The sequence below is a fragment of the Saccostrea cucullata genome, unplaced genomic scaffold (assembly GCF_032062105.1).
Source record: "Saccostrea cucullata isolate Sc308-1 unplaced genomic scaffold, CSIRO_AGI_Scuc_v1 ctg569, whole genome shotgun sequence".
In the NCBI taxonomy this organism is placed as follows: Eukaryota; Metazoa; Mollusca; class Bivalvia; order Ostreida; family Ostreidae; genus Saccostrea; species Saccostrea cuccullata.
Window position 1 is genome coordinate 186,541 of NW_026924013.1, and position 23,731 is coordinate 210,271.

Consider the following 23,731-nt stretch of genomic DNA (forward strand, 5'->3'; position numbering starts at 1 on the left):
CTGTACCTAAACTACCGGAGGATGCTTCCATATAAACAAGACCAATCATGTTCTTGAGAAGATTTTTCCTATATACTCATATGCAAAACTTTGATCGGCTATTGTGGCCCCCCTACCCCGGGGTCATGATTTGAACAATCTTGAATCTACACTACATGAGGATGCTTCCATATAAATATGACCAATCATGGCTATGCTGTTCTTAAGAAGAAGAAGATTTTAAAACATTTTTCCTATATATTCCTATGTAAAACTTTGATCGTCAATTGTGGCCCCGCTCTACCCTTTGGGGTCATGATTTGAACAAACTTGAATCTACACTTCTGGAGTATGCTTCCATATAAATAACCCCTTGGGGATCCGGGTTAGAATAGGTCCTTAATACCCCTTGCTTCGTAAAAGGCGACTTAATAGGGCGGTCCTTCGGATGAGACCGTATAAACCGAGGCCCCGTGTCACAGCAGGTGTGGCACGATAAAGATCCTTAAGCTTCCCTGCTCAAAGGCCGTAAGTGCCGAGCATAGGCCAAAATTTGCAGCCCTTCACCGGCAATGGCGACGTCTCCATATCAGTGAAATATTCTGGAGAGGGACGTTAAACAGTATACAATCAATCAATGCATATAAATATGACCAATCATGGCTTTTCTGTTCTCAAGAAGCAGATTTTATTTAAAAATTCCTATATATATATTCCTATGTAAAACTTTGATCGTCTATTCACGATTGTAACCCCGTCCTACCCCCGGGGTAATTATTTGAACAAACTTGAATCTACACTACCTGAGGATGCTTCTATTTAAATATGACCAATCATGCTAAAACTTTGATCGTCCATTGTGGCCCCGCCCTACCCCCGGGGGTCAGTCATGATTTGAACAAACTTGAATCTACACTACCTGAGGATGTTTCCACATAAGTTTCATCTTTCCTGGCCCTGTGGTTCTTGAGAAGATTTTTGAAAATTGCCATTAATTTCTCAGTAATCTTTTAATAAAATTAATTATCTAGCAATTCATTATTTTGCAAAACCATGCATAGACTATATTTATATACATCACACAGCGCTTATGATACAACACTAGGCTATATGGGACATCTTTTAGATCACTGGCATGTGATTACACATTGTAACCTTATCCCATTAAAATTATTAAATAAATGATAGAAATTAAGAAAATTGTGACAATAGCATACTAGGATGTTAATTAACTTAAATGTAAACAAGACTAATAAGACTATTTTTATTAAAAAAAAAATCAGCTAAAAGATATGAACTATATACATTATATGGAATTCTACCACGATTATTGTAAACATCAAAGGAAACCGCCGGACATTATTCTCCAATAAATCACGGACGTAATCAAAAAATTATCAGATCAGAAACAGGTATCAAATCTTAACAATTCAAATGCATGTTTGGCTGTAGAATGTTTGGCTGTAGAATAAAATACTTGTTTCCACGGACCTCCCTACACATTAAACGACGTGATTTTAGCAGTAAAACAGGAACATGATTTTGTTATTGTATATTCATTTTAACTGATCAATACATATAACGAACATATTTGTAATTTTAGAAGGCTATTTTTAATGTAACGAAAGCTCAAATCATCTGCATTCTGTACACAGGTAAGCAAACACCTCTGGTGTTAAATGAAATAGCGTAATCGAGACATGGTAACCTAATTCGTTTCTCTATAGAGGAAACAATTATCCTTAATTTTTCGTTTGTACCATACATGGTAGAATAGAAATAAAGTCCTTGTTGTCGTGAATGATGCAGAATAACCTCCTCGGTCGCGCCTCGGCTTTTATCTTTCAAACAACATTTCTCGACCTCGGAGGTTATTCTGCAACATTCACGAAAACGCGGACTTTATTTCTTAAATATGTTAAACATATTTCTTTTCATTCAAAGCATATTAATTTTTATATTATTCAACAATTTTATATTTGACATTCTTTTTGAGAAAAAAAAGGGAAATCACCGGGTATTATTAAATACCACAGAAAACCAAACATATTTATGAAACGGTGCTTTATATTTAGTTTTACAAGAAGGAAAAATTTGTAGACATGCAATGCAACCATTTACCGATAGTCATGGAATTTATTATCAATAAAAGATCTGGAAATCAAAGATATATAGGTTAGAAAAATTACTAGATATGACAGCTCTGGTATTGCACCTTTACTTATAAGCTCATTCATTTTATAAATACTATAAAAGCAGTTTATAGAAAGGTGTGACAAATAAAGTTTATCATATATGGTGCCTAAAATAAAATAAGCATTATAAAGACTGCAACTAAATATATCATCTAATTTGACAGAAGTTTCAAAGTGTATATATGTACATGTATATATCTCTATTAGAGTAAAAAAAACCCATAAAATTTCATTGTACATGTCACCTCTGTCTGCTTTACTGACAACTTTGTATAATGTTATTCCAAGCTTCTTGATCATATTGTGTAATAGCATTCTTAAAAGTGTCTTTCATTATGCATCCATTCTTCTTTTTTAACTGCAGTAGGGTCTGGTAAGCTATTTCTTGTACAGATTCTCTCTTGTAGTCTATGTGTATCACCTGTATGTCTATTTCAAGAAGTCCGAGTTCCCTAACGACACTGATGTAAAGTTTCTTGGGTACCAGGTACTTTGAAGCCTTCCAAAGGTCTTTTTCAGTCAACTCTTTTGCACCATCTGCAATTTAAATTTATTAAGCATTAGATTACTTTAAATTTCATCTTTATTTTTTTTTCAATCAGTTTTTAAATTGTCAACACCACAGGGTTACCGTTACATGTGGTTGTAACATCCCTTGGAGTAATTGGCAAATTCTTCTTTACACTTTCCAAAGCTTTGAGAATTTCTGTAGATAACAAAACAACTCATAATATGTCTTTTCAAATTTATAAATGATTTATATTTGCATAAAAACTAGTACTATTTAAAAGTTGAACTTACACAAAGGTTTTATAACCACAATGGATATCTTTCGGTAATTCTAAGGAATTACAGTGGCATCAATATATTTCACATATCTAGAATAATGAATAGAATGATGAATAAGAACAAGAGCCCTACGTATTGAGTAGCCCTTCTCTCTCTTTCCTTCCAATGGATATGACCACCGACGGATCTTTTTGTCGATGCTTTCTCCATGACTGCTGTCTCCATCAGAAGCTGGACTTTTGTCTTGGAATGTATTGTCCTTAGAATTTTTGTTTACTCTCTTGCTGCATAATGTGTCTCCTAGATGACCAGGAGTTAAGAGATAAGTTAGTTTTTAAAAAAGGGGAAATTTTTTTTTTAAATTGAAAATACATTACTGGTAATTTCTACAAATAAATGAAGACTAAAAGGTATACGATTGACATAAACTATTCATCAGTTTTTAAAACATTTAGTTTACTAGAAATTATTTAGTGTTTTTCATATTAATATTCTATTACCTTTTTCAACGCAGATGAAGCTTGATCTTTTGTGCATATAAATCATAGCCATTACAAACAAAATTATCATAACTGCAAGACTAGCGAAAATGGTGAAATGACTCTCGCCTACAAACAAAATAATTAATTTAATAAAATACACTTGCTTGTTTGTGGAATTATAGTATACAAGATAAAACTTTCTCTGAAGAATCAATGAACATTTTGGTTTAATAGCTAAAGATAGTACCACGTATCTTCTATTATTTGGCAGTATCAGAAATTTGTCTGATAAGTGCAACAATGCAGTCAAATGATTACTATTCCTGTAATTAATGCAGTCTTGAACAAGAAGTCTCTGTCGAGAGTGTAGCTCTACTGGTTTGTACTTATAATAAAGGAAGAGAAGAGTAGCAGTTAGGACTTTAAACTTTACAAAAGCAATACACAGAATAATGATCCTTGATTAAGTCTCTTTGTGGCAAGATTGAAATAAGACTACAACTGTAGGAGCAGCTTTTATTAAAATTTTACAGAATTTTCAATTTAAATTGCTATGGCAACATCAATCATCAAAATCATCAAAGTGATTTTATGTATCTCAGTGTAGTCTACTTGCATGCCACATTTTATTATAATCAGACTTAAACTGTATTTGGAGCAGCATTTTGAAAGTACCGAATATACTCGCCTATATATAAGTCGGTTGTATTTTTTAACTTCAAAAAGACCGACATATAGGCGAGTATATACGGTATTTCACAGAAATTTCTATTTTTAGTAAAGGCAAAACTATGGAATCCGGATAGGGCCATGCAGTTCACTATCGCATCATCGCACCATCGAGGTTTAGGTCGATAGTGCGATGAAGAGATAATGCGATGACGATGAGGCGATGGTGCGATAGCGATGAAGTGATGGTGCGATAGCGCGATGACGATGATGCTATGGCGCGACAATGCGATGACGATGGTGCGATAATGCGATGACGCGATGGTACGATGACGCGATGGTGCGATGGTGATGACACGATGATGCGATGACGATGGTGCGATAGTACGATGACGATGAAGCGATATTCACTATCGCTCAATCGTGCTATCGCACCATCGCCATCGCATTATCGCGCCATAGCATCATCGTCATCGCGCTATCGCATCATCGCTTCATCGTTATCGCACCACCGTTTCATCGTTATCGCGCCATCGCATTATCGCGCCATCGACCTTTAAGTTGATGCTCGATGGTGCGACAGTGAAGTGCGTGGCCCTATCCGGATTCCATACAAAACCGTTCATTGAAATCAAAAACCGATACTAGTTTGTATTTTAGTGTAGTCTACTTGTGTGCCAAGTTATTTTGAGACCAAAACTGTAGGAGTATCATTTTGAATGTTTTTCACATAAATTTCTATTTTTAGTAACCATGGCAATACCGTTCATCGAAATCCAAAACCGAATAATATATCTTAGTGTATTCTACTTGTGTGCCAAGTTATATTGAAATCAGACCAAAACTGTAGGAGGAGTAGCATTTTGAATGTTTTTCACATAAATTTCTATTTTTAATAACCACGGCAACATCTTCATCGAAATCCAAAACCGATATACAGAATTATGTATCTCAGTGTAGTCTACTTGTGTGCCAAGTTAGATTGAAATCAGAACTGTAGGAGGAGTAGCAATTTTGAAAAATTGTTTACAGACAGACAGACGGACAGCTAGACAGACAGACAGACAGACAGACGGACAGCTAGACAGACAGACGGACGGGCGACAGTCGCATTACTATCGCATAAGCTTTTATGGTCTCTGACCAGTAGTGGTAAAAATTATGAATATGAAAATGGGGGGGGGGTGCTATCTTTTGAGGCGTGTAAAACGTTGATTTATTCGATATCTTTTATGCTTCTATTGATTTATGATAGGTAAAAATTCATTTAAAAAAAAAAACCAAAACTCATTGCTCATTTCAAACTGAGTTAAAAGATTTCTGAAAGACTGTTTTAGACATGTCTGTAGGAAGGATCAACTAAGATTATGATTTATTCAATACCTTTTTCAAATATAATTGTCTAGCACATCCCTCTTAAATATTTTATCTATATATTCAAAAATATAAACAAATGTATTTTATTCAATATTTTATTTTTATTTTAAAATTTTTTTTTCAATTAGATTTGTATTTGACACAATTGTCGTGGACTCATTACAAATGTATATGGATTTCTAATTCAATAATTAGTAAATGACATAGCTGCAGATCTGTAGCGTTATGGTTTTATATATTTGTCTTTGACCATAACGCTACGGATCCCGTAATGCAAAAAAGATGCAATTAGCGGCGCAATATTTTTGCGCACTTTTGGGGAGAATTTCTCCGCTTTCCAGCATCGGTCAACCAACTACCTTTCACTCCCTAATTTTAGGCACATTATTTAACTAAATCTGTATATTTTATCCATCTCCCAGCCCTTTACAGTCGTCTATACAAGTGATAAACTCGTTTGATTAAAATTATTTGTTAGATTGCTGAAAATTTACTAAAAGCGAGTTTATTGCCTGTAGAGACAAAAATAAATGGCTGAGAGGTGGATAAAATATACATATTGGCTACAGAATGTGTCTAGAAATAGGGAGTGAAAGGTAGTTGATTGTCCAATGTTAGAAAGTGGAGAAATTCTCTCCAAAATTGTGCAAAAAATATTGCGCCGCAAATTGCACTTTTTTTTGCATTACGATATCTGTAGCGTTATGGTCAATGACAAATATATAAAACCATAACGCTACAGATCTGTAGCTACAAATGACAAAGGTATGTAACACGCCCCAAAAATTAGTTTTTTAAAAAGTTTTCATAAATTAACACTGCTGAATCTACAAATAAATACAATGTACTTTGAAAAATATTTTGCAATATATTGCAAAAAAATCTTATAAAAGAAATAAAATAATAAAAAAAAAACTGTCAAAATTACATAAATCAACACCAATAGATTCGGGACATAAAAAAATAAGGTACATGTACCGTATTTTTACATGATACAAATTTTTACCTCAATTCAGAAAAAAACCTACCATGCACACCTGCGATGAGGCAGATCACGGATAAACAGAGGGCCTTCATTGTGGAAACTGTACATAGAGAAGTTTAAAAGCAGTTTAAAGGACGCTTTCTTTATACGCTAAAAATTTCCGTATAAATAAATGGATTTTCCTCCAATACGGACAAAATACTGGTATTCAATATTGAAGAATTTTATAAAACTTTGTCTAATAAAAATTAAATAACCAAGAACAAAGATAAAATCATATAATCTTTAGAAACTAAAACTTTTTCTCTGATTTCAATAATAAAATAAATTAAACAGTTAAAGAAATAGAGAGTTACTATATATTTTAAAAAATAATCTACCTGAAGAAATGACACGGTTGAAAGAGTTTATAATAACAGATTTATTTAAGGTGGGTCCTATAATTCTGTTTTATTAATTTAAGATTTACATGTATACTATATACGCCGCAACGATTGACATCTCTAATACTCAGAATTGGAAAGTGTTAAAACTCAAAAAAATTATTTTATATGTTTATTTATAGTTGCTATGGCCAAAATAAACAACACTTCAATTAAAAAAAAATTAAAATTCGTAATTTAATAGAATTTAGAAAATTACATAGTATGGAACGCCATAGCTGCCTTAAGGTATGGTACATAATGTTACATGGTGTGTTCCATATAATAAAGGGTTGAATCAATATAATAAAGGGTCATCACTCCTTGTTAAAGGGTGAAGCGCACATAATACATGGTGTGTTCAATATAATAAAAAGGTCGGTTCTTTATGTTAAATGGTCACCACTCCTTGTTATACAGTGAAAGATACATCATAAATGGTATGTTTAATATAATAAGGGGTCGGTTTAATGTGTTATATGGTCACCACTCCTTGTTATCGGGTGATAGGTGTATAAATGGTGCATTCGATATAATAAAGGATCTGTTCACTATGTTAAATGGTCGCCGCTACTTGTTATGGGGTGAAGTATACAAATTAAATGGTGCATTCGATATAATAACGGGTCGGTTTAATATGTTAAATGGTCACCGCTACTTGTTTTAGAGTCAATGGTAGATAAATGGTGTGTTCTACAAAGTAAATGGTTGGTTTACCATGTTAAATGGTTACTGCTACTTGTAATAGGATAAAAGGCACATAATAAATATTTAAAATAAGTTAAATAACACATTAAAAATTTTCATGCATTGTTCAGCTAATTTTACATGGTTTCAAATAATGCACATTAAATTTTAGCTATGATAAATTAATTAACTGGTGTTAGAGAGGGATTTCAATGACACAGTTCTCCTTTAGTATTCTTATTTAAAGATAAAAAAAAAAGAAGAAAGATATTAAGAATGAGTAATCCGGGTGAAATTTTGCAAAGAAAATGGGACGAACTTATCCTTTGTAGAACTGGCTGATGGAACAAAAATGTCTCGTATTTTTAAATGTGTATCACTATCAAGTACGATTGCCAAAAAAAAAAAAAAACGGCTAATGGTAGGGGAGGGAGAGCTAAGTGTTAGGCTCGGATGCAGTCCAGGAATTTTTTTTCCAGGGGAGGGGTCCACCCCAGTAAAAGAAACATTCATTCCTGACATCTCTTGACAAGAAAAAAAAAGAAAACCACAAAACCGTTTTTCAAATGGGAAAAAACTATTTCCGGGGGGGGGGGGGGCACACCTCTCATGAGACTTTAAAGTCGGACAAACTTTACTTCAACCAAGCTGCAACAAAAAGTGGTGGGGGGGGGGGGGGGGGCATTGGAATGAAAAAATCAAATCGGCGCGCTTTCCCCCTCGTACCACAGACTTACATAGATATCTTGATAGTTTATTGTTTCAGATTAAATTGACTAATTCTGAGATGTGATGGGGATGGGGGTTGTTTGCTTGTTTATTTTTTCTATTTTTATTGTTTGCTTTTTTTCTTTTGAAACTATGTAAAATTAGCTATACAATTTGACACATCTTCACCCTTTTTGTATATTTCACCTTGTAAAAGGTAGCAGTGACCATTTAACATGAAAACCGACCCTTTATTATATTGAATGCACCATTTAATTTGTGCATGTACGAGGGGTTATCAAAAAGTTCGTGGACTGAGGCTATAAAATTAGTACTATGTAGTCTGTGCTTTTAAAATTTATATAGAACATAAAACAACAAAAAGTAAAGAAATGTTGGAAAATTTAGCCTGATACGTTCATTATTTGCCAAATTATTATAAAATGAAAACGGCATTATATGATCACCCGGCGCTGTCGTCGTTTATTTTCATGACGTCCGATAACGTCATTGTTTTTTCCAATGTCCGCTTCTTCTACCTCATCCACATTTTTGATGAGATTCCCTGGAGCTGAGTAAGGATTTAAACCCGCCTTGTTTATATGACTTTACATTGTCATGAACAGTGGCCTTCAATGAATATAATATTCCAAATGAATTAATATATTTGGAGAGATCCGCGCTTGATTGTGCCGGCATAATTTGCTTTTGGGGGTTCAATATCTACAATACATGATCAACGTCATTTTTGACGTGATTGATTTTTCACACCTTGACTGCAAATCGGCTTTAACTGTGTATCCCTTTTCTCTCTGAATCTATTTGAACATTAAAAGACAAGTACTCTGGATGCATATTATTTCTCTCTAGCCAGTTTCAACATATTTTAGGTCAATACCAGTTTTTTTCAGGGGCAAAACTTTATAGAATGTTGGAAACGGAAACCCCTCCCCCCTTTTGACGTCATTTTCAAGGCCTCATTTGTTTGGATATTCCGTGTAAAATTTACGATAAAATTTCAAAGAACTTCCAGAATGAAGTGAAAATTTAATATTTTATGTAACAATTTTGTCCCAACACATACCTGAATTAACGGGAATTTCGGATGTCAAATGATCATATCAAAAGAGTTTTTCTCAGGTACACATAGGTCGCAAAAACGTCGTTTTCGTGGTTGCGCCGCCTGGACATACCATTGCTTACAAAAACATTACTAATTTATTAAAAAATAAAATTCATGATTTATGATTTATTCTTTTGATAGAAAAGATGATGCTAACTAGATATTTTAAAATTCATTGATGTACCTAAAGCAGTTTTAATTTTATGACGCTAGTCCACGAACTTTTTGATAACCCCTCGTATATACTTCAACCTATAATAAGTAGCGGCGACCATTTAACATATTTAACCGACCCGTTATTATATCGATTGCACCATTTAATTTGTATACTTCACCTTATAACTAGTAGCGGCGACCATTTAACATATTAAACCGACCCGTTATTATATCGAATGCACCATTTAATTTGTATGCTTCACCCTTTCACTAGAAGCGGCGACCATTTAACATATTAAAGCCACCCGTTATTATATCGATTGCACCATTTAATTTGTATACTTAACCCTATAATAAGTAGCGGCGACCATTTAACATATAAAACCGACCCGTTATTATATCGAATGCACCATTTAATTTGTATTCTTCACACTTTAACTAGTAGCGGCGACCATTTATTATATTAAACACACTTTGTATTATGTGCGCTTCGCCCTTTAACAAGGAATGGTGACCATTTAGCACAAAGAACCGATCCATTATTATATTAAACACACCATGTATTATGTGCTTCACCCTTTAACAATAAGTGGAGACCATTTATTATATTGATTCAACCCTTAAGGTAGGATTCTTCTCACATTTCTAATATTTAAAAATTAATGAAATTTTCACAGAATCAAGAGGACAATATCACTAAGTGATGGTATCAGTGAAATTAAATTTGACCGTTTTATATTAGAGGCAAGGTCAGGTCAAGGTCATTATCTTTTTCATTGACATTAAGAATAAAAAAATACTGTTGCCAATCATGTGATACCTACTTCTATTTCAAAAGTTTAAAGATTGTTCTTTTTGCATAAAAACATTTTACTATATCGGGTCTATAGCATGATATTACCAAATTTACATAAATAATATAACTTAACTGGATATTGGCTAATCCGAATTTTCTCTGTTTTTGTTAATTTTTTAGGATATATTAGTTATTTTCATATGCTTCCTATATTTAACTTTTTCTTATTTTCACAAATAATAAAGTAGTAATATAAATGTACAAAATGATACAAAAACAAAAAGTTTTGATCGTTTAATAAGAGAGAAAAAATACTTTTCATGGATTTTTGGCTCAAATCTGCACTTTGATAGGAAGCGTTTAAAATCTAACAAAATTCTAGTTTGTTTGAAAAATCATATTTATTTGATATATTTTGAAAGTTTAGTCCCTCATTATTAATTTAACTTACATTTGAAAATTTCTCCAAGTCTTTGATTGTGTAAAAATAATAACTAAATTCATTGTTCTATTATAATTTTGAGAGGCAGAAAAGAAAATATTTTCATACGCCACCATTCCGCCAAAAATATAGTCCCTGCTAGTTTTCAAATGCAGTTTACCATTTCTATTTAAAGTTGTATAATTGTGATGAGGAAAGAAAAATATGGTCGTTTAAATTTCTTACACCTCAATATATAAGACATATAAGCAAATATACTTTGAATGTTTCATCTAGTCAGAAACCAGAGAAGAATCCTACCTTAATTATATAGAACACACCATGTAACATTATGTACCATACCTGAAGGCAGAAATGGCGTTCCATACTTTAACAAATTTTTCAATATGAGTGGGTCTTCGCTCCATTTTTTTTAAAGTTAAACCTAAAAGTTTGCAAGAAAATAAACATTTTTTGGTTCACAAAAACATGGAGCGAAGACCCACTGTACCTTAAAAGTATAATTTTATGACAAAACATTCGCATCTTTCCGAGAAATATGTCCATAAAGTCAAGGGTTATGTCACAAACATAATTTAAATGCCTCGAATCCCACGAATATCATCTTATATTTTTATAAAAGAAAAGTTATTTAACGAGATTTTTTTTCTCTCAAAATTTTTTTTTCTCTTAATTTCAGAAATTTTAATAACGAGAAGTTAATTGAAATACTCATTTAACATATTTTACATATTGAATACCATTTATCAATATCCGACGCAATAGGCATTCTGTCATCCTTGTTCCCCCATCTTCTGTCTCTGAGAATCAATGACTATTTCGTTTAACAACTAAAGATTCACCCTGTATCCTCGAATATTTGACAGTATCATTTGTCTGATTAGTATGGAATCCGGATAGGGCCATGCAGTTCACTATCGCATCATCGTACCATCGAGATTTGAGTCGATGGTGCGATGACGCGATTATGCGATGACGATGGAGCGATGAAGCGATAACGATGAAGCGATGATGCGATAGCGCGATGACGATGACGCGATGGCGCGATACTGCGATGACGATGAAGCGATGGAGCGATAAAGCGATGACGCGATGGCACGATAGCGATGCTGCGATGGTGCGATAGCGATGATGCGATGGCGCGACAGTGATGATGCGATGCTATATCGTGCCATCGTTATTGCTTTATCGCGCTATCGACATCGTGTCATCGCACCATCGCTCTATCGACTATATAGATAGGATGGCATTCTCAGCAGGTAGTTAATTCGAGCAAAGATTTGATTGCCCAGTATGGAATCCTATGGAATCCGGATAGGGCCACGCAGTTCACTATCGCATCATCGCACCATCGAGTTTTAGGTCGATAGTGCGATGAAGAGATAATGCGATGACGATGAGGCGATGGTGCGATAGCGATGAAGTGATGGTGCGATAGCACGATGACGATGATGCTATGGCGCGACAATGCGATGACGATGGTGCGATAATGCGATGACGCGATGGTACGATGACGCGATGGTGCGATAGTGATGACACGATGATGCGATGACGATGGTGCGATAGTACGATGATGATGAAGCGATATTCACTATCGCTCAATCGTGCTATCGCACCATCGCCATCGCATTATCGCGCCATAGCATCATCGTCATCGCGCTATCGCATCATCGCTTCATCGTTATCGCACCACCGTTTCATCGTTATCGCGCCATCGCATTATCGCGCCATCGACCTTTAAGTTGATGCTCGATGGTGCGATAGTGAAGTGCGTGGCCCTATCCGGATTCCATAGAATCCGGATAGGGCCACGCAGTTCACTATCGCATCATCGCACCATCGAGGTTTGAGTCGATGGTGCGATGACGCGATAATGCGATGACAATGGAGCGATGAAGCGATAACGATGAAGCGATGGTGCGATAGCGCGATGACGATGACGCGATGGTGCGATACTGCGATGACGATGAAGCGATGGTGCGATGGAGCGATAATGCGATGACGCGATGGCACGATAGCGATGCTGCGATGGTGCGATAGCGATGATACGATAACGCGATAACGATAAAGCGATGCTCTATCGTGTCATCATCTGTGCTCTATCGCACTATCGTCATCGTATTGTCGCACTATCGTGCTATCGACTCTTTTGCGCATGCGCCATTGAGAAGAAAAATGGTGTCAGGTTGTGAAAGTATGAACAGAATACATATCGGAAATAGATCTTACTGGGTGAATAAACTTCACTTGGCATAAAAATATTAACCATGTCTTTATTGCCAGACATATAACAAGTTAGAAGATTGTTAAAATATAGTTTGATAATCAAGATAAAGTTAACAATACACTCATGTTGTGAATGATGTAAAAGAAATCGAAATCCGTGTGATCTAGATTTTGGTTTCTAAACGGGGGGGATTAATACTGTAGATTGGGTAATAATTACGTGGGAAATAATTACGATGTTTTTACTTTCACTATGTTCGCGATTCATTTTTTTCCGCAAAATTAAACCCATCGTGAATGCTATCATTAACTATTAAAACAAGTAAATGCTTATACGAAATTTAAATTTATTTCTTGCATCGTGAAATTAGGGACCTATATACTAGTATACAATGCTAAAATACAAAATAAATACAAAACAAGTCTTCCTTCCTCTATGGAATCCGGATAGGGCCACGCACTTCACTGTCGCACCATCGAGCATCAACTTAAAGGTCGATGGCGCGATAATGCGATGGCGCGATAACGATGAAACGGTGGTGCGATAACGATGAAGCGATGATGCGATAGCGCGATGACGATGATGCTATGGCGCGATAATGCGATGGCGATGGTGCGATAGCACGATTGAGCGATAGTGAATATCGCTTCATCGTCATCGTACTATCGCACCATCGTCATCGCATCATCGTGTCATCACCATCGCACCATCGCGTCATCGTACCATCGCGTCATCGCATTATCGCACCATCGTCATCGCATTGTCGCGCCATAGCATCATCGTCATCGCGCTATCGCACCATCACTTCATCGCTATCGCACCATCGCCTCATCGTCATCGCATTATCTCTTCATCGCACTATCGACCTAAACCTCGATGGTGCGATGATGCGATAGTGAACTGCATGGCCCTATCCGGATTCCATATTCCTCTCTCCTCTTGGTACTTCGTCTTTGTTATTTAAAATATGATTACCAAATACAAAATTAAAGTGAGTTAATTATCACTGGGCAATCAAATCTTTGTATGGAATCCGGATAGGGCCAGCACTTCACTATCACATCATCGCACCATCGAGGTTTAGGTCGATAGTGCGATGAAGAGATAATGCGATGACGATGAGGCGATGGTGCGATAGCGATGAAGTGATGGTGCGATAGCGCGATGACGATGATGCTATGGCGCGACAATGAGATGACGATGGTGCGATAATGCGATGACGCGATGGTACGATGACGCGATGGTGCAATAGTGATGACACGATGATGTGATGATGATGGTGCGAAAGTACGATGACGATGAAGCGATATTCACTATCGCTCAATCGTGCTATCGCACCATCGCCATCGCATTTTCGCGCCATAGCATCATCGTCATCGCGCTATCGCATCATCGCTTCATCGTTATCGCACCACTGTTTCATCGTTATCGCGCCATCGCATTATCGCGCCATCGACCTTTAAGTTGATGCTCGATGGTGCGATAGTGAAGTGCGTGGCCCTATCCGGATTCCATATCTTTGCTCGAATTAAGTACCTGCTGAATATGCCATCCTATCTATATAGTCGATAGAGCGATGGTGCGATGACACGATGTCGATAGCGCGATAAAGCAATAACAATGGCACGATATAGCATCGCATCACCACTGTCGCCATCGCATCATCGCTATCGCACCATCGCAGCATCGCTATCGTGCCATCGCGTCATCGCTTTATCGCTCCATCGCACACCATCGCTTCATCGTCATCGCAGTATCGCACCATCGCGTCATCGTCATCGCGTTATCGCACCATCGCTTCATCGTTATCGCTTTATCGCTCCATCGTCATCGCATTATCGCGTCATCGCACCATCGACTCAAACCTCGATGGTGCGATGATGCGATAGTGAACTGCGTGGCCCTATCCGGATTCCATAGCCCAGTGATAATTTACTGACTTTAATTTTGTATTTGATATGGAATCCGGATAGGGCCACGCAGTTCACTATCGCATCATCGCACCATCGAGGTTTAGGTCGATAGTGCGATGAAGCGATAATGCGATGACGATGAAGCGATGGTGCGATAACGATGAAGCGATGGTGCGATAGCGCGATGACGATGATGCTATGGCGCGACAATGCGATGACGATGGTGCGATAATGCGATGACACGATGGTGCGATGACGCGATGGTGCGATAGTGATGACACGATGGTGCGATGACGATGGTGCGATAGTACGATGACAATGAAGCGATATTCACTATCGCTCAATCGTGCTATTGCACCATCAGCATCGCATTATCGCGCCATAGCATCATCGTCATCGCGCTATCGCATCATCGCTTCATCGTTATCGCATCATCGCTTCATCGTTATCGCACCATCGCATTATCGCGCCATCGACCTATTAGTTGATACTCGATGGTGCGATAGTGAACTGCATGGCCCTATCCGGATTCCATAATTTGATCATATTTTAAATAACAAACATGAAGTACCAAGAGGAGAGAGGGAGGAAGACTTTTGTTTGTATTTGCTTTAAATTTTCTTGATTGTGAATACTGTATTTAACGGTGCTAAAATTTCACGCTTTCTCAGAAAGTACAATAGCGATGGGTTTAATTTCACCAGGGACTTAAATAGTAGTATATTATGGAATCCGTATATAGGTATGGAATCCGGATAGGGCCACGCAGTTCACTATCGCATCATCGCACCATCGAGGTTTGAGTCGATGGTGCGATGACGCGACAATGTGATGACGATGAAGCGATGAAGCGATAACGATGAAGCGATGGTGCGATAGCGCGATGACGATGACGCGATGGCGCGATACTGCGATAACGATGGAGCGATAAAGCGATGACGCGATGGCACGATAGCGATGCTGCGATGGTGCGATAGCGATGATACGATAACGCGATAACGATGAAGCGATGCTCTATCGTGTCATCATCAGTGCTCTATCGCACTATCGTCATTGCATTGTCGCACTATCGCGCTATCGACTCTTTTGCGCATGCGCCATTGAGAAGAGAAATGGCATCAGGTTGTGAAAGTATGAACAGAATACATATCGGAAATAGATCTTACTCGGTGAATTAACTTCACTTGGCATAAAAATTAACCATGTCTTTATTGCCAGACATATAACAAGTTGGAAGATTGTGAAAATATAGTTTGATAATCAAGATAAAGTTAACAATACACTCATGTTGTGAATGATGTAAAAGAAATCGAAATCCGCGTGATCTAGATTTTGGTTTCTAAACGGGGGGGTATGGAATCCGGATAGGGCCATGCAGTTTACTATCGCACCATCGAGCATCGACTCATAGGTCGATGGCGCGATAATGCGATGGCGCGATAACGATGAAGCGATGGTGCGATGACGATAGAGCTATGGTGCGATAGCGTGATGACGATGATGCGATGGTGCGATAGCGCGATGACGATGGTGCGATAGAACGATAGAGTAAAAGTGAATATCGCTTCATCGTCATCGTACCATCGCGCCATCGTTTTCGCACCATCGCGTCATAGCACCATCGCTTCATCGTGCTATCGTACCATCGTCATCGCATTATCGCGCCATCGCTTCATCGTCATCGCACTATCGCACCATCACTTCATCGTTATCGCACCATCGCTTCATCGTCATCGCATTATCGTGTCATCGCATTATCAACCCAAACCTCCATGGTGCGATGATGCGATAGTGAACTGCATGGCCCTATCCGGATTCCATGGGGGGATTAATACTGTAGATTGGGAAATAATTACGTGGGAAATAATTACGATGATTTTACTCTCATTATGATACTAGTATATAGGTCCCTGGTGAAATTAAACCCATCGCTATTGTACTTTCTGAGAAATTGTGAAATTTTAGCACCGTTGAATACAGTATTCACAATCAAGAAAATTTAAAGCAAATACAAAACAAAAGTCTTCCTCCCTCTCTCCTCTTGGTACTTCGTGTTTGTTATTTAAAATATGATTATCAAATACAAAATTAAAGTCAGTAAATTATCACAGGGTATGGAATCCGGATAGGGCCACGCAGTTCACTATCGCACCATCGAGCATCAACTTAAAGGTCGATGGCGCGATAATGCGATGGCGCGATAACGATGAAACGGTGGTGCGATAACGATGAAGCGATGATGCGATAGCGCGATGACGATGATGCTATGGCGCGATAATGCGATGGCGATGGTGCGATAGCACGATTGAGCGATAGTGAATATCGCTTCATCGTCATCTTACTATCGCACCATCGTCATCGCATCATCGTGTCATCACTATCGCACCATCGCGTCATCGTACCATCGCGTCATCGCATTATCGCACCATCGTCATCGCATTGTCGCGCCATAGCATCATCGTCATCGCGCTATAGCACCATCACTTCATCGCTATCGCACCATCGCCTCATCGTCATCGCATTATCTCTTCATCGCACTATCGACCTAAGCCTCGATGGTGCGATGATGCGATAGTGAAATGCGTGGCCCTATCCGGATTCCATAACAGGGCAATCAAATCTTTGCTCGAATTAACTACCTGCTGAGAATGCCATCCTATCTATATAGTCGATAGAGCGATGGTGCGATGACACGATGTCGATAGCGCGATAAAGCAATAACGATGGCACGATATAGCATCGCATCATCACTGTCGCGCCATCGCATCATCGCTATCGCACCATCGCAGCATCGCTATCGTGCTATCGCGTCATCGCATTATCGCTTCATCGTACCATCGCATCATCGCCATTGCATTATCGCACCATCGCATCATCGTCATCGCGCTATCGCATCATCGCTTCATCGTTATCGCACCATCGCCTCAAATCTCGATGGTGCGATGATGCGATAGTGAACTGCGTGGCCCTATCCGGAGTCCATATATAGGTCCCTGATTTCACGATGCAAGAAATTAATTTAAATTTCGTTTAAATCCGGATAGGGCCACGCAGTTCACTATCGCATCATCGCACCATCGAGGTTTGAGTCGATGGTACGATGACGCGATAGTGCGATGACGATGAAGCGATGGTGCGATAACGATGAAGCGATGACGCGATAGCGCGATGACGATGATGCGATGGTGCGATAATGCGATGGTGATGATGCGATGGTACGATGAAGCGATAATGCGATGACGCGATGGCACGATAGCGATGCTGCGATGGTGCGATAGACACGATATAGCATCGCATCATCACTATCGCGCCATCGCATCATCGCTATCGCACCATCGCAGCATCGCTATCGTGCCATGGCGTCATTGCATTATCGCTTCATCGCGCCATCGCATCATCGTCATCGCGCTATCGCGCCATCGCATCATCGTCATCGCAGTATCGCACCACCGCTTCATCGTTATCGCACCATCGCTTCATCGTCATTGCATTATCGCGTCATCGCACCATCGACTCAAACCTCGATGGTGCGATGATGCGATAGTGAACTGCGTGGCCCTATCCTATGGAATCCGGATAGGGCCACGCAGTTCACTATCGCATCATCGCACCATCGAGGTTTAGGTCGATAGTGCGATGAAGAGATAATGCGATGACGATGAGGCGATGGTGCGATAGCGATAAAGTGATGGTGCGATAGCGCGATGACGATGATGCTATGGCGCGACAATGCGATGACGATGGTGCGATAATGCGATGACGCGATGGTACGATGACGCGATGGTGCGATAGTGATGACACGATGATGCCATGACGATGGTGCGATAGTACGATGACGATGAAGCGATATTCACTATCGCTCAATCGTGCTATCGCACCATCGCCATCGCATTATCGCGCCATAGCATCATCGTCATCGCGCTATCGCATCATCGCTTCATCGTTATCGCACTACCGTTTCATCGTTATCGCGCCATCGCATTATCGCGCCATCGACCTTTAAGTTGATGCTCGATGGTGCGATAGTGAAGTGCGTGGCCCTATCCGGATTCCATACTATCCGGATTCCATATTAAGGTCTGTAAAACGTTGCTTTATTCTATATCTGTTAATGCTTCTATTGATTTATCATACGTAACAATTCATTTTAAAAAAATATTTATTGCTCATTTCAAACTGCGTAAACAGATTTCTTTAATTTCATTAATTTGAACAAAATATCTAGTGGGTTTAATATGATTTACCGGGTATTCAATTCCTTATTCAAATATGATTGTCTAGCATATCCCTCTTAAAGATTTTATCCATATACAGTGTATTTCAAAATAAATGTATTTTATGCAAAATTTAATTTTTATTTTCTAAAATAAAAGATATATTTGAAAAATGTTCAAAGTGTCCTTTACAATAATTTTTCAATTAGATTTATATATGATATAATCTTCTTGTACTCTTTAAATGACAAAGGTATAAAACATTCCCAAAATTAAAGTTTTTCAAATAATTAACACTACTGAATCTATAAACAAAACAATGTACTTTGGAAAATATTTGGCTATATATTGCAAAAAAATATTTTAATAGAAATAGAAATTAATCTAAAAAGCTGTCAACATTACTTAAAACAACACCAAAAGATTCAGGATAAAAAAGGTCAGGTATACCTTTTTTCTTACATGATACATATTTTAACTTTAATTCAGAAAAAAAAACCTACCGTGAACACCTACGATGAGACAGACCACGGATAAACAGGGGGCCTTCGTTGAGGAAGCTGTAGAGAAGACCGGCAGCGCTGATCAACTTGATTTAGACGCTTTCTTTATACGCTAAAAATTTCCGTATAAAACAATTGGATTTTCCTACTACATGGAAATACGGTCAAACAAAAACAAATATATTAAATACATTAAACACTTATTAGATTAGAGAGTTTACGTGTATTTAAAAATTAAATTATCAAGAAAAAAAATGATTAAATCTAATTTTCTTTTGATACTAAAACAATACAAGTAGAGCTTTTCAAAAAAGCTTCCCGTCTTTAGCAACAATCATAAACAGTAAACTGATCTACACCTATCAAGCCGTATAATTCTTTTGAATTTTGTATTTCTACATTAGCCTTCTACTGGCATTAGCTCTACCACGGTTGTCGCTCGGTCATCTCCGTAAACTTTGACTGGCCGAGCACTTTCGGCAAACCTCGGCTGATTCCATTCCCTTCTTCAAACAAGAAAGGGGAAAAGAAAAATTACAAATTGTAAAGCCTGCAAGCTATAAAAATCAAATTTTATTTCTAATGAAATTAAAGAGACCTTTTTATTTATTGCTATAAAAAATACCATGTCATGAAGAATTAACAACTGCTGATTTTGTTGTTCCTTTTGTCATTTTTTTAAGATTGGAAATCTTGCAAAATTGTTAAGTCGTACGAAAATTAGATCATCAGAAAGTTATCTCCCTTGCCTTGAACAGCATTTCAACCAATGAAATAATTGAAAATTTTCTCATCATGCAATTTCTACAAATCACAAAAGAGAGGAAGTGCATAGTCTGAAGACTATAAAAAACTTCAACTATACAATACCGTCTTCCAAGGAAGACGGTAATTAAAGAAACTATACTTCCAAAGTGACCTGTCATACGCGACCTTCAGTTCTCAATTATAACTTGAAACTCTTGAAATTCTGCTGTAGACTTTCTTTTTTTTCTTCAACAGATCAGAACAATTCAACAAATCAATGAAAATAGGTTACAAAGGTTAATCTACCTGAAAAATTGACATGGCTGAAAGAGTTTATTTCATGTGTGTTTATATATAATTCTATTTAAAAGCCACAACTCTTGACGTACCTAATACTCAGTATTGGAAAGTGTTTAATTCACAAAATTTATTTAATATATGTTTATTTAATTATAATTGCTATAGGCCAAATAAACACCACTCCAGTTTAAAAAAAAAGTAAACTTTGTAATTTTATAGCATTTGGAAAATTGCATAGGAACTAACACAGCATTAGGTGGATTGTTCCTGATCTTGTCTAGCTGCAGAATCTGTAGCGTTATGGTTTAAAATTCTTTTGAACGCTACAGATCCTGTAATGCAAATATTAAATGCAATTTACACCTCAAGATTTTCTGCGCACAGCGGGAGGTATATTTCTTTACTTTTCAGCATTAGGCAACCGACAACTTTTTATTTCCCAATTCTATTACCAATCTGTATACTGTGAAATCACTAATTTTCCTGGGGTTTAATTTTCGTTGTTTTTGAGGTATTGAGAGACCGACGAATTTATGTAAAACACCACGAAATGTAAAATTTCATATGCATTACTTACTAAACATTCTCCAACCATGAAAATCAAATTCCCTAAAACCAATATTTTTTCATCAAACCTCGAAATTTTGACCCCACGAAAATATATGATTTTTTCTGTATTTTATCCATCTCCCAACCTTTACAATTGCCTGTACAGACCAATAAACTTGCATGTTTTGGTTTTTCTACCATCCGACAAGGAAAAAAAAGCAAAACAAAACAAAAATGAGAGTTTACTAGTCTGTGTAGACTTTAAAAAGGGTTATCAGGTTCGGTAAATAATGTATCCAGAATAAGGTAAAGGTAAATCATTAAGAAATACACACGCTTATTCTCGATTCCCGCCTACATTTTGCGACCATTTAATTCAATATAAATGACAATTTAGCCATTAATTATTAGTTTAATGCAAAGAATAGTTAAAAAAAAATTGATGAATTGCTTTGATACCAGCGTTAAATAGTAAATTATCCCTAACTCCAGCTCTTGAAAAAAAGGAGGGAGACGATATTTTCCATTGAAATCGGACTTTCAAGCATTACCATATTTTGTTATAGTCTTGAATGTGATTAAATGTTCCTTAAATCTTTTCTTTTGTTTTAGGCAAATAAATAAAACATAAATATATTAATAAAATATAATGTTTCCGTTGTAAATAGCTTTGAAATTGGTAAAAGGTAAGGATTTTTTGTCGTTTTTTGTAAATAAACATATCCTCCGGTGACACACAAAGAGCTTTGGTATGGTGAAATAACACCGGGGATGGGGTGTTAAAATATTTTCCGTTTTCTGTTGATTTCTATAGTAAAAACACAAGCTTTGCTTTTAAAGTTTTAGAGTTATCTCTCTTTGTTTTCCCAAATAAGTAATGTTTTATGAAAATTCCATATAATTATCTATAAAAAAATAACATTAAATTCGTAGAATTTGTTAACCTTTGAAAATTGACTTGGAGATAGGCGGGAGAACAATGCTATCGTTCGCAGTTCTTTTATCAACTTATTAGTGCCTTTCCTTTAGATACAATAATTGTTATTCAAAATCAAAAAATGAAAAAAAAAATTTTAAATAATAATAATATTATTGAACATAGTTATTTTTCATTTATGAACTTGTGAATAGTGGCAAAATGCTTTATTTGTTTAACGGTAGGATTTCATTGCCCCAGAGTAGGCGTCTTTCTATGATGTCTAACACTGATTCTCGAAGTATAGTCTCAATTCGCTTTAAATAATGTACCGTGTTTTCAGTAATATAATATTTCAAATAAATTTTATTTTCTGCCAGTCATATGAACCATTGTTGCTTGTTGATTAAAATAAATCAATTGTTTGTTGTAATTTGAATGAATGTCTTAGGAGAGAATCGCATTTAAAGCAGAAATCGATATATACGTTACTGTCGCCGATCATTGTGTAGTTTTTAATTTAAACCAAAAAGAAGTTTTAAATCATTTACATATGTTTTTCTTAGTAAGATTGTCCTACAATTGAGTTATATTTTCTGAATATCACACCCTTCACACATGTATGTCACAATTTGTTAAAAAAAATTAATATATTTATCAAATTCTGATGTCACCGTAAAATTATTTATTTTCTATTAGGAAATTCAAAAGGACTTGAAGGATTGCCGAACTAGCTCAATAGGATTAAGTTCTAATTTTTTAACATCATGGTCACCTCTTCTATGGAATGGAATGGTAAAACAGACGCTGTTTATCTGTATATATTAAAAATAGCCCCCCCTTTTTTATGAGTCCAATGGTTAAATAAAATCATCGATATTTAGGTGTTAGTATTAGTTCACAAATTAAGTAAGAGAACTATACTGTTTCCTGTGGGTCAAATTGCCTTACATTCAAGCACTAGAATATGCCTTTAATTAACAGTGGAACAACAGCATTAAAAGTTACGATAAATCTCAGAAAGATATTTACGTTAAAGACATTTACGTTACCGATATTTATGTAACCATGTTTTAAAGTAAATTAGAATTAAAATTTTATTTAGCTGTTTGAGCAGATTTGCGAGTGAATCTATGATTTAAAAACTAAAAACATGAAGAAATACACTATTTCTTACAATGGCAATTTTCTTCAACAGGATTGCAGAAATGCAAATGGAATTGCATATGCAAATGTGAACATTTTTTTTACTCAATATCTTGTGCATCCGTGTGATTTGAAAATGAATTGACATGATATAGAATTTTGGTTTAATGATCAAATGTTTCCATTTCGAGCAACCTAAATTGTATACCAAGCTAAACATTTTGAAGAAGAAAATATCATTCTTCGTACGAAATATAATTCCAGATAATAGGCGCTGCGCTGTATGTAATGGGGGGGGGGGGGGGGGGTAAGGCTACCACATCGGGTTTAAAAAAAAAAGACGGCAGTGGGTGTTGGGTCGATATTGAATCCATTTCCATTTTTGTTATTTTCCAAGAAATACATG

General features: G+C 36.7%; 2 protein-coding genes across 3 annotated transcripts in view; one reads left to right on the plus strand and one right to left on the minus strand.

The window, feature by feature from the left end:
- LOC134265478 (uncharacterized) overlaps positions 1 to 23,731 on the plus strand; it is a 100,306-nt gene that overhangs the window by 61,699 nt on the left and 14,876 nt on the right. The window lies entirely within an intron of this gene.
- Positions 2,371 to 3,566, minus strand: LOC134265468 (uncharacterized). 2 transcript variants are annotated; one of them, XM_062747671.1, is made up of 4 exons: positions 3,464 to 3,566; positions 3,096 to 3,263; positions 2,806 to 2,880; positions 2,371 to 2,711 (listed from the first exon to the last, which is right to left on the minus strand). In XM_062747671.1, the coding sequence occupies exons 1-4, from the start codon at positions 3,531 to 3,533 to the stop codon at positions 2,431 to 2,433; spliced, it is 594 nt and encodes a 197-aa protein (XP_062603655.1). In that variant the 5' UTR covers positions 3,534 to 3,566; the 3' UTR covers positions 2,371 to 2,430. The 2 variants fall into 2 exon arrangements, with proteins under 2 accessions (XP_062603655.1, XP_062603657.1); XM_062747673.1 differs by lacking the exon at positions 2,806 to 2,880.

What these genes read in the sequence shown, in the direction of transcription:
- LOC134265468 (XM_062747671.1), bottom strand. Translation starts at nt 3,533, where the DNA reads ATGATAATTTTGTTTGTAATGGCTATGATTTATATGCACAAAAGATCA. An exon ending in CTTCATCTGCGTTGAAAAAG is followed by an intron (nt 3,264 to 3,463) that starts GTAATAGAATAT and finishes CTGGTCATCTAG; the next exon opens with GAGACACATTATGCAGCAAG. An exon ending in TGTTACAACCACATGTAACG is followed by an intron (nt 2,712 to 2,805) that starts GTAACCCTGTGG and finishes TTTAAATTGCAG; the next exon opens with ATGGTGCAAAAGAGTTGACT.